Source organism: Schistocerca piceifrons, chromosome 1 (genome assembly GCF_021461385.2).
Source record: "Schistocerca piceifrons isolate TAMUIC-IGC-003096 chromosome 1, iqSchPice1.1, whole genome shotgun sequence".
Taxonomy (NCBI): Eukaryota; Metazoa; Arthropoda; class Insecta; order Orthoptera; family Acrididae; genus Schistocerca; species Schistocerca piceifrons.
The window spans coordinates 157,266,032-157,278,431 of NC_060138.1; the positions used below are offsets into that span (position 1 = coordinate 157,266,032).

The 12,400-nt window shown below is 42.3% G+C and overlaps 1 protein-coding gene across 1 annotated transcript in view; it reads right to left on the minus strand.

Annotated features, from left to right (window-relative positions):
- Positions 1-12,400, minus strand: part of LOC124793141 (trypsin-1-like) — a 40,978-nt gene that overhangs the window by 25,062 nt on the left and 3,516 nt on the right. The window contains exon 2 of the mRNA XM_047258000.1: positions 9,501-9,670. Coding sequence (XP_047113956.1) covers positions 9,501-9,670 — 170 coding nt within the window. The remainder of the gene's footprint in view (positions 1-9,500; positions 9,671-12,400) is intronic.

A 12,400-nucleotide genomic window follows, 5' to 3' on the forward strand; every position in this document is an offset into this window, starting at 1 on the left:
GATGTGATTTGACAAGCATGAAGGCAGGCAGTACAGCCAATGAGAAGCCGAATAACTGGTAGCATAAGGGCCAGAGGTGGACCAGCGTGTTATTGCCTTGCTCAATTTGTGAACCTCTTTTCCTTGAATAAATCATTCTTTTTTTTAATTGCAATCATTTGTGTGTTTGTAAATAAACATCACATTTATGTTAATAATATGTCGTTTTAATATGTGTAGGATTTCTGTTTCGTTTCGTCTTTTCTCCTCCTATTCTCTCTGTAATGTATGATATTGTCCGAGTCTCTTAATATATACGAGCCAATGAGAGCCAAAGTTGTATAATTTTTCCCACATCTAAGAAATGAAATTTTTGCGTTCCGTTTAATATAAATTCGTGCTTTACAACAGTTCATGAGTAATTTGATAAAATGTACAAATGTAATATTATAATTACGTTTACTATATGAATTTTAGTTATTTGTACCTTACATTCCTTCTTGTAGTCCTTAAAAGTTGGAGTATCACATTCCCTCAGGAATTTAGTCATAGTGAAAGGTAAAGTGGTAAGGTGGACCACTCTTCTTATAAACGTTTTGGTGAAGTTTAATACCTAAGTAGGAATACGCTGTCTTTTAATCTCCATAACTGTAATTTATTTGTAAATCATAAACTTAATGTGATGCAGTGTATGTGGGTCTACACTTATTGCTTCCATTATGCACTTTTCTCTCGCAATTTGAGCTAAAATAATTGCATTATTACTCTTTGATACTAGAATGCTACCTATAGAGTCGGACTAATATTTCAGCAGTGCGTTCAAATACGGATTGTAAGTAAATTGTTGTTTCTAAATGTCGAAATTTCATAAAGCGTTATTCTTGTACTACTCGTTTTCCAAGAGAATTCATGGTGGAGCATGTCTGTTTACTGGTTTTCACCGTCCACATCATCTTCCTCTCCCAAAGGGTCAACATATCCAGGTGCAGATTCCTGAGCATAACGTGCAATAGTCAGTTGGTTGAAAACAGCATTGGTGCATCAAGGGATGTACGAGAGGTCATCATGTCTTTCCTTTTTGCCTTGGATACAGGTCACACAGCAGTGTAGAAACGGTTGAGTTTTATGGTTGACGTATTTAAATGGGACATAACCGCAATATTCGTGTAGTCTTTAAAATAGACTTAAACATGGCGTGCATAGTTCCCTTATGAAGACAATCTGTTTTAATAACATCTGAAACTTACAAATCTAAAGAAGGATAACAGTGCTAATACTTAGATTAGATTTAGATTAGATTTACTTTCATTCCAATTGATCCATAGTGAGGTCCTCCAGGTTGTGGAACATGTCAGAAAAACAACAATACATGACAAATATTTACAACTAAAACAAATAAGCTAATGTACCATTCCACAGGTCCCATGTTGAATGATTGTCATTCTTTAATTAACACTAAGAGTGATTTTACAAATAATAATGCACTGAATTTAAAATAAAAAAGTTGTTTTATTTATTTGTAAGGTAATAAACATGTAATACAACTACTGTAATACTTATTTACAATGAACACATTACTGCACTGATATGGTGCAGAAGATAGATTATACTTACACACACACACACACACACACACACACACACACACACTCACACACACACACACACACACACACACACACACACACACACACACACAAATTTTCAATGAACACATTACTGCACTGAAATTGTGCAGAAGTTATGTTGCACTTATATACAAATCAGTTGGTATTTCTAAGAAATTCATCAATGGAGCAGAAGGAGGTGGCCACCAATAAATCCTTTAGGCTTCTCTTAAACTGAATTTCATTGGTTGTTAAGCTTTTTATGGCTGCTGGCAAGTTATTGAAAATGTGTGTTCCTGAATAATGCACACCTTTTGTACAAGACTAAGTGACTTTAAATTCTTGTGAAGATTATTCTTATTTCTAGTATTGATTCCATGAATTGAGCTGTTGGTTTGTAAAAGTGATATATTTTTAATGACAAATTTCATTAAGGAATAAATATATTGGGAAGCAGTAGTTAGTATCCTTAGTTCCCTAAACAGGCTTCTGCAGGATGTTATTGAGTTCACACCACATATAATTCTTACTGCACGTTTTTGTGCCCAGAAAACTTTAGCTTGGCTTGATGAATTACCCCAAAAAATAATCCTATATGACATTATGGAATGAAAGTAAGCATAGTATGCCAGCTTTTTCATTTTTATATCCCCTATGTCTGACAAAATTCGCATTGCAAACAGAGATTTGTTAAGACGCTTCAGCAGTTCTGTGGTGTGCTCCTCCCAGTTGAATTTATTATCAAGCTGTAATCCCAAGAATTTAACACTGTTCACTTCTTCCATCTTCTTGTCATCGCATGTTAGACATATACTCTTGGGACACCCATTACGAGTTCTGAACCGCATGTAGGGTGTTTTTGCAAAGTTTAGTGACAAAGAATTGGTTAGGAACCAGTGATTAATGTCCACAAATATTTTATTGGCTGATCTTTCTAAGACTACACTTTATTTGCTATTTATTGCAATGTTTGTATCATCGGCAAACAAAACAAACTTGGCATCTGGTAATGTTACTGATGAAAGGTCATTGATATACACAAGAAAAAGTCAGGGCCCCAAAATGGAACCTTGTGGGACCCCAAATGTAATTAGTTCCCAGTTGGATTATGCTTGATAGCTTGATACATGTCTCTTTCCTAATAACACCCTTTGTTTCCTGCCAGAGATATAAGATTTGAACCATTTTGCAGCATTTCCTGTTACACTATAATATTCTAGTTTACTTAAAAGGATATTGTGATTTACACAGTCAAATGCCTTTGACATATCACAAAATATACCAGTTGCCTGCAATCTTTTGTCTAATGAATTAAGCACATTTTCACTGTAAGTGTAGATAGCCTTCTCAATATCAGAACCTTTTAGAAATCCAAACTGTGACTTTGACAGTATGTTATTTGAGATAAGATGGTTATGAACGACTGTACATTACTTTTTCGAAAATTTTTGAGAATGCTGGCAACAGTGAAATTGGACGGAAATTTGATGCTATTTCTTTATCTCCCTTCTTAAACAGTGGCTTACTGTATAAGGGGGTAGTCTGTGTTGTTACCCCAGATGATGATTACATGAATATTTTGTAAGGATTTGTAAGCGGTGGTCCTTGAGGTACACCAATACGCGAACACGAGAAGTTAGTTTAAACAGTTTTATTAACAAAGGCGGATTATAAAACATGCACACAATCCGCACCCATCATCACTGTGTCTGACATCCTAACACCAGCTAATTTATGGCCGTATTGAAAGGCTCCATGGTGAGCTAAGAAAAGAGACACATTCGCGCCCAAGGCCATGCTAGTTAATACTGCCCACTTATAACACTCCTGTTTGCTACTGTTATACCATAATCTCAAAACTAGAGGCAATTTGCAAAACAGAATTATTTTGTTAGTTAATAATGGTATAAAGCAACAGAACAGTGAGAGGAATTTTGCTAGGTTGACCGTGTTGTTCCTAACGGAGGTGGCTTATCGGAAATGAAAGTCAGAATTACGTAAATATTTGAACAGTAACAAAAAAAATTTTGCCTAGCTATACTGTTTATAGAATAAGGGAAACGGTCGCCAGCCTAATTAGGCAAGAGAAAGATTAACGTTCTCGTTTAAGAAAGTAGGTATAAGTAACTATAATGGACAAACACAACCTAGACTTAACCACACGCGAGTGCAATGAACTCTGACACACACATATGTTTTAAGATTGAAGCCAACAGTTAGAGCAGCACAAACTATTTGCAAAATTATAACATATACCGAAACACACTATTACTTTCAGGGCTTACACAAAGTGAATGGTCTTTATAACATTACTATTAATATGCACTTCTAACACACAAGAGAAACAAACACTTAGCAATCATGAACATATAGTTTTCTACTATTGCAGTTTCGCAATTTTACTACAGCGAAACACAATGTTGACCAAATTTGCAAGAAACTGACTCACCTTTTTGAATTTACTACAGACAACCATGTGATCATTTACTTTATAAGCCTCAGTCTTAAGAACTTTTAATTTTGAAGTTGGCAACAGCACTTTAATAAGCAGTTTTAATAGGAATATTTTCAGCAAACAACATTTACTTTAACTCACTCTCTTGCCACATTAACTTTAACTTTCTTTTTACTATGTTGAAGAGGCATTTATGAGCAAAATACTGGGCTTTAATGTTCTTTTAGTAAGGACACTCGGATATCACTTTAGCTCAAACGGAGAGGAACCTGAGAGGTGTTATTATGAGGAGAAAAATCAGGGTTGGTACATAAATTCAGATATAAATTACCTTATATTTGAGCACACTAACACATCCATTAAGCTGATCCTTCACTGTACATCATTGTAGTATTCCGATGTAATGATTGCGCAATGTGGTGGCCACTGCATGTTGTTAGGTGGAATTGCAGGTAGAATTGCTGGACTGTGTCATTTCTTGGTGGCGATCATTGATACAAATTCCAGAATATTTCCAGCTATTTATCCATTCTTCCGAGGCATTGGAAAGCGGCAGGAAAAGCCTCTCTCGGAACCAGCACAAAATGCATCTGTTACATGGCAGTGCACGGACTTGTAGCTCGTCTCCGACTCGTAGCTCGTCTCCGACTGGCTATCAGTTCCACCTTTTCTACGTAGGCCAACCACCATTTGCGCGCGCTACACAGATTTGGAGAAACCATGGATGACAAGATGGAAACCAGAAACGCGTTGCTCCCGAATACTATTCTACTCTCTTAACCTATCTGCCATCTTGGGCAGCTGTATTTAAACCGTTACTTGTTACTTTGCACATCATCAGCCCACACCTGGACTCTCCCGTGTTCTACATTGTTGTATTTACACAACAGAATCTGTAAAATTCGAAGTTATGAAACATTCAGAAACTAATGGTAGCACTACCCAGCAAGGACAAATAAAAGTATTAACGCTTTTTTCTTGCTTGTTTATATCCTTCAAGAATTTATCGAACTTAGCGCGTTAAGCCTTTAAGCATTACGGAACCCTGTTCACGTATTCAAGTTTTGCACACTTCCAAATCAGAAAACATTGAAATTCATTTATCTGTATCCGGAGCCCTAACAATAGGGAAATATTGATGTCTGAGCAGCGGCAGCGTAGTTGAAAACAAAGAGGCTTACATTGACTTGAAATTGTGAAATAAAACTATAGCCTGATATCCAAGTTGTTCGTTATAAGAAAAGTTTATTCTGTCTTGTTCCCATACATTGATTTCTACGTCCTCGACAAATAGATCAGAAATTCTGATCAATCGATTCAATATAACCGCTAATGGACAGTAGAAAAACTTTTCTGTACCAAGTAAACGTACAGTGTTAGTTGTATCAAGTGTAACATGTATCGTTATCACTCCTCAATGAATACTTCCACTCCGCAGTAGGAAACAAACTGTGATATAACCTTGTTTATCGATGTAACTTTGTCTAATCTAAAATTAGCTTATGTACATATGTGCTATCTTTATTTTGAACGTTATAGTTCGTCAGTCCAATACTGCTGTTGACCATAGTTTTCTAAACATAGTTTCCTGGTATAAACACACTGGACTCGCATTCGGGAGGACGACGGTTCAATCCCGTCGCCGGCCATCCTGATTTAGGTTTTCCGTGATTTCCCTAAATCGCTTCAGGCAAATGCCGGGATGGTTTCTGTGAAAGGGCACGGCCGATTTCCTTCTCCATCCTTCCCCCTCACGAGCTTGCGCACCGTCTCTAACGACCTCGTTGTCGACGGGACGTTAAACACCATTATCCTCCTCCTCCTCCTGGTATATACACAAATGTAAAGTTCGTTCAGTCCAACAGGTACTAGTTATGACTTCAACTTTAATTACTATACAAACACTGATTCCACTAAAACGTAGCACGGATAGATAGATAGTAAGTGATGTATCGGTGGCTCTTTTCTTGTTCTGATAAGTAAACCTCATAAAAATATCTTACGTCTGAAGCACTCCAAACCATATAGGTACAGGGCTATCCATAATGCGAAGTGAAAATTGTTTATGGGGAATACTTTTATTTTGTTTAAACTGACGCCGCCGGTGGTTACAATAACAACCAGCGATGTTATCTGTCGCGCGTCGCTTTGAGAGAAGAATGGTTATACCTCTCCGCGCCGTCTTTCCTGTATTGTAATAGCTTTAGACGCGCCATAGTACCTCAGCATATTCGTCATTTCAGTGCAGGACTACTGGTATGCACTAACAGTTACACAACATAGAACCATTTCTTCGGTGCGTGTGCAAAAACTACTGTGTGATACAGTACCTCTCTTGACTACACATCACAAGCCACAGAGATTAACACATGAGCAAGAACCTGTGCACTTCCCTTCCTAGGTTAGAAGTAGGTATGTGCAGCTGATTAGTCGATGTATATTTGGCCAGTAAAGAGTACGTCGGAACTCAGATGAGACAACGGATTTTTCTTACCATCTGAGGACAATCATGGTATTCTCATGTTGGAAATGTATAGGCGCGATAAATAAGACCCTTCGTATATCCGTGATTATCCTCGAAGGCGAAAGCTAAAGGAACACTACTAGGCAGGTAATGCTCAATATTTTGTTTTCCGTGCAAGAAAAGTAATTTTAGCGCGACATACAACTTCCTAGCCCCAATCCCACCTCATGTCGATGAATTGTAAGCGGCTGTTGAACAGCCATGCATGAGTAGAGCCCACCATCGCTAACGGTATTTTGTGCAGAGCATACCATGTCCAGTCACCGCCGTCACTATAGCGAAACAGTAACTTCACCCTACTGTGAAGTAGACAGGCGCGTTGTCTACATCTGATATTTAGAAGCGCTTGTATTTCCAGAATCTGATAAAAGATTAAAAAGTACTTCAGAAAACACAAGAACATAAATTCTGTGGTTTTAGGTACTTCAGTGAATGACGCCGATGGGTTTCAAAAGACGAAATACGTTTCACTCGTCGGTAACAAACAGTTTCGCATATAGGCTTCTTTTTAACTTTTATATCATCCAAATTCTTCGAAAAGAAAGATATTTTGACAGTGTATGAAATGGAAGCTTTGTCTCTAATGACACTGCTATCGCAGTACATTGATCCGCGTCAACGAAGAAAATATTTGATTTGAAAACTGGCAGCAGAAAACCACACCATATCGCCAAGGTCACGCCCAGGAGGTAGACCATTCAGATTGAACTTGGAAAGCTATCCTTCCAGTGCTAATCTAATCTGACGTATGATAATTGCCACAAAAAACCCAGCCAAGTAGCCAACTAAGAGGCCATAGTTGGTTGGAGAGAAATTTCGCCAAATGTACGACACCGGTGTCTCGCATAAGGCGGAGCTATCCTGCAATATTTCCGAGCAAGCTTGGAAAATGAGGAGAGCTACCACACCAAAAGGTGCTCACTTAAGCGACACACGTGGCCGGGCTACTGACCCACACGTGCTGGTCGGTCAGTGTGCAAGCATGTTCAGCTGATGCATTTCTTTTGTGGTGTCACCGCCAGACACCACACTTGCTAGGTGGTAGCTTTAAATCGGCCGCGGACCATTAGTACATGTCGGACCCGCGTGTCGCCACTGTCAGTGATCGCAGACCGAGCGCCACCACACGGCAGGTCTAGAGAGACGGACTAGCACTCGCCCCCGTTGTACGACGACTTTGCTAGCGACTACACTGACGAAGCCTTTCTCTCATTTGCCGAGAGACAGTTAGAATAGCCTTCAGCTAAGTCCATGGCTACGACCTAGCAAGGCGCCATTAGCCTTACAGTGCTTGTATTTAAAGAGTCTCATTTGTATCGTCAAGAGCGATGTACCACAATGATGGATTAAAATTAAGTATGATAGAAGCTACGTATTTTTCTTTATAGCATTCAATACGTATCCTGTTTCAGACCTCACGCCAGCCGGCGTGTGTAACGCGTGCATTTCGGCTACTTCCGAGTGGCGTGGCTGTCTTGCAACGCCACAACATCTTTTCCACGTGTGAAGATACGCTTGGACACTTTTTCAAACCACTTACAGCGGCTTACAGCGGCTAACGCTATCTTCAAAAAAATGGTTCAAATGGCTCTGAGCACTATGGGACTTAACATCTCTGGTCATCAGTCCCCTAGAACTTAGAACTACTTAAACCTAACTAACCTAAGGACATCACACAACACCCAGTCATCACGAGGCAGAGAAAATAAGCTATCTTCAGATCAAATTTCAGATCAACTGAAAACGTTACTGTTATAGTTTACACACATCAATGTCTCGTCCAGATTATTTGTAACGCAACATGAAATATTAGTTGCACGTTTTGCTACGTCAACAATTAAATCAAATACTATGATTTTAGGTCATTGCATGTTAGTAGGGTGGACCATCTATGTAAGGAAGATTTGCTGATTTTTAGTATTTATGAACACATTACGCCATGCTGACAATTGTCGCTCTATGTTTCTCGTTTGCCTCTTCTTTGTGTTGTGGTGTCTGTTTGTAGTTTAATATTCTTTTGCGTGTATGTGCGTATGTGTGTGTGAGAGTGAAAGAGAGAGAGAGAGAGAGAGAGAGAGAGAGAGTCACTTTTTACGGGGGAAGTTCGTGGGTACTGAGTTACTATTTGGTTTGTTATAAAATAACTAAACCTGTAATTTAGTAATAAATCTGTAATTTTATGGTTTGTGGCTTTTTATTTTGCATGCCGGTGTTCCGGTTACTTCGGGTTGATTTATCGTCTGCCATTTTTTAAATTTAAATTCACTGTTGCTGTTTGAGTTTACAATTGTCATTTTGTCGTTTGGATGTGCAGGGAAGAGACCCCCCAAGAGGGATCATTGCCGACAAAATTTTATTAAGTAAATTTTCAATGCACAATGTTCGGCCGTAGCCGGCTTAGGCATACTGTGGTGGAAGGTGCTGGCCGGAAGACCATGGTCAGCACATTCCTGCCACGTGCTCCTCGGTTAGACTCAAGTCCCACGGGTTGGTTGCGCTGACGGGGGTTCGCTACTAGCAAGGCGCGTTGGCGGAATCAATCCTCCAATCAGAGACTAATCGTGTGATCACGTGGGGACGCGGCCGGGAGCGGCGAGGGCGGCTTGGAAACAGCTCCGCGCTCTCTTAGCTTCTGACCTCGGCCCCGAGTAGTCGCTCTTCTAGCCTCTGCCTCACTGATGAGCAGACGGCAACCCCTCTTGGGGCTGCTCAGCCCTACGTAGGCACCCCTGTACCATCATTACCAGAATAAATTGGGTCCATTCCACTCAATTAATTGTCATTTTACAACGCCCTCCGCTCCTGACTTCTATCCTGACGAACAATTGGTGTCAGAAGTGGGATGCGACCCACCTTACGGTTGTAAAATTAACTCATCAGTTATGAGTGCTACAAAGGGGCCGAGTCTGAGCAAGTAAAGGAAACTAGACCGAACGTGGCGAGGCTGCAGCGCGCCATGCGCGTGCCAGCCGGTCGCCTGCGTTGCAGAATGTGCGTGGCCGCGCACTAGCGCGCCACAAGCGTGACGCAGTTCGCCGCCGGACGCGAGCCGAGGAGGGTCCGCGATGCAGTCACGCTCGCCGCCGCCGCCGCCGCTGTCCGTAGCTGTAAAAACAAGCCACAAATTACTGCCCTATCTTCCGTGTATGACAGACTACAATGCATTTACCATCATTTTATATAACTAACAGCCTTTTTAAAAAACTCTTATTCTAGATAATTAGCAATTTATAATTCATCGTTATTTCTGGTACACGCTAAGCGCGTGATATTTGTGGCTGCAGTAGCGGCCGGTGTCTCGCGGCTACACGCCGTCTCACGTGACCGCTGACGTGCCGGTGCCTACTCCGCACCTACGCGTGCGCTGCGCGCTCGCTAACAGCTCCAAGCTGGTTTCTTTCATGCAGCCGGAAGACACGGCAAACAAAATTCATTCAAACATCCCAATAAATCTTAACATAAATATTAAGTAGATGTGATTCATTGTTTAAATTCTTTTCCTCGTTTTGTTTCACATTAGCTGGATAAATCACACGAAGTTCTTAACGATTTACATTATTCTGCATACCTTAGTCTGCCAATCCTATAAGTGAAGTTTCACTACTGCTTTGGTTCATTGTATAAGGTACAAACTACAGCCCTAATCCTCTTACACAACGAACTATGAGGACATTTAACGTTATCTGCCCTGGACAAGGCCAGATATGGGCAAACCAATGCAATGCCACGAGTTTTTCACGCTACTGACGAGGCACAAACGACCAATCGTCCGGGCTGCCGTATATCGGTGGGCGATTGTTCCTTGGTTGCTACGCAGTTATTTTGCCCTCCCCATTTATTTTACTCTATCGCCGTGGTCATTGTTCTATCCTGTTTTCCATCTTCTGTCGATGAGGAGGCCCCTACAACATGTTAGGTACCCTCTTCCGACAGTACCGGTCTTTTAATCTTACCACCTATTTACACCGAGATATTGCTCTCCCTTGTTGCAGTCTTGCCCCAAAATTACGGCCGATGATCCATTGTGAGATACGTACTTGGCCTTTAATTAGCCGGTGATGTAAGCCTAACTGTGCCTAGTTGTCCTTCCAGTTCAATTTGTTGTCGTCAGTTTTAAAACTAACGCACACGAAGCCTAGCAGCCAGCCCCATATGGTCAGTGTTACATGTTAACGTTGAGCGTTCCGACTACTTACAGCGTTATTATTATACATCATTGTGTTTTTATTTTCCTGTCAATATACACTCCTGGAAATTGAAATAAGAACACCGTGAATTCATTGTCCCAGGAAGGGGAAACTTTATTGACACATTCCTGGGGTCAGATACATCACATGATCACACTGACAGACCCACAGGCACATAGACACAGGCAACAGAGCATGCACAATGTCGGCACTAGTACAGTGTATATCCACCTTTCGCAGCAATGCAGGCTGCTATTCTCCCATGGAGACGATCGTAGAGATGCTGGATGTAGTCCTGTGGAACGGCTTGCCATCCCATTTCCACCTGGCGCCTCAGTTGGACCAGCGTTCGTGCTGGACGTGCAGACCGCGTGAGACGACGCTTCATCCAGTCCCAAACATGCTCAATGGGGGACAGATCCGGAGATCTTGCTGGCCAGGGTAGTTGACTTACACCTTCTAGAGAACGTTGGGTGGCACGGGATACATGCGGACGTGCGTTGTCCTGTTGGAACTGCAAGTTCCCTTGCCGGTCTAGGAATGGTAGAACGATGGGTTCGATGACGGTTTGGATGTACCGTGCACTATTCAGTGTCCCCTCGACGATCACCAGTGGTGTACGGCCAGTGTAGGAGATCGCTCCCCACACCATGATGCCGGGTGTTGGCCCTGTGTGCCTCGGTCGTATGCAGTCCTGATTGTGGCGCTCACCTGCACGGCGCCAAACACGCATACGACCATCATTGGCACCAAGGCAGAAGCGACTCTCATCGCTGAAGACGACACGTCTCCATTCGTCCCTCCATTCACGCCTGTCGCGACACCACTGGAGGCGGGCTGCACGATGTTGGGGCGTGAGCGGAAGACGGCCTAACGGTGTGCTGGACCGTAGCCCAGCTTCATGGAGACGGTTGCGAATGGTCCTCGCCGACACCCCAGGAGCAACAGTGTCCCTAATTTGCTGGGAAGTGGCGGTGCGGTCCCCTACGGCACTGCGTAGGATCCTACGGTCTTGGCGTGCATCCGTGCGTCGCTGCGGTCCGGTCCCAGGTCGACGGGCACGTGCACCTTCCGCCGACCACTGGCGACAACATCGATGTACTGTGGAGACCTCACGCCCCACGTGTTGAGCAATTCGGCGGTACGTCCACCCGGCCTCCCGCATGCCCACTATACGCCCTCGCTCAAAGTCCGTCAACTGCACATACGGTTCACGTCCACGCTGTCGCGGCATGCTACCAGTGTTAAAGACTGCGATGGAGCTCCGTATGGCACGGCAAACTGGCTGACACTGACGGCGGCGGTGCACAAATGCTGCGCAGCTAGCGCCATTCGACGGCCAACACCGCGGTTCCTGGTGTGTCCGCTGTGCCGTGCGTGTGATCATTGCTTGTACAGCCCTCTCGCAGTGTCCGGAGCAAGTATGGTGGGTCTGACACACCGGTGTCAATGTGTTCTTTTTTCCATTTCCAGGAGTGTATGTCATTGTGTTTAATTACGTCATTATGCTAGCGCTAGTGATTTATAGTTCATGATTTTCATTTTATGTAGTGTTATATACTGCGCGCACTAAAAGTGACGCTATTTATGCATGTATGCTATTCTAGCTTCAGAGCTATTTTTATTGCTTGAACAGTCGACATTTTCC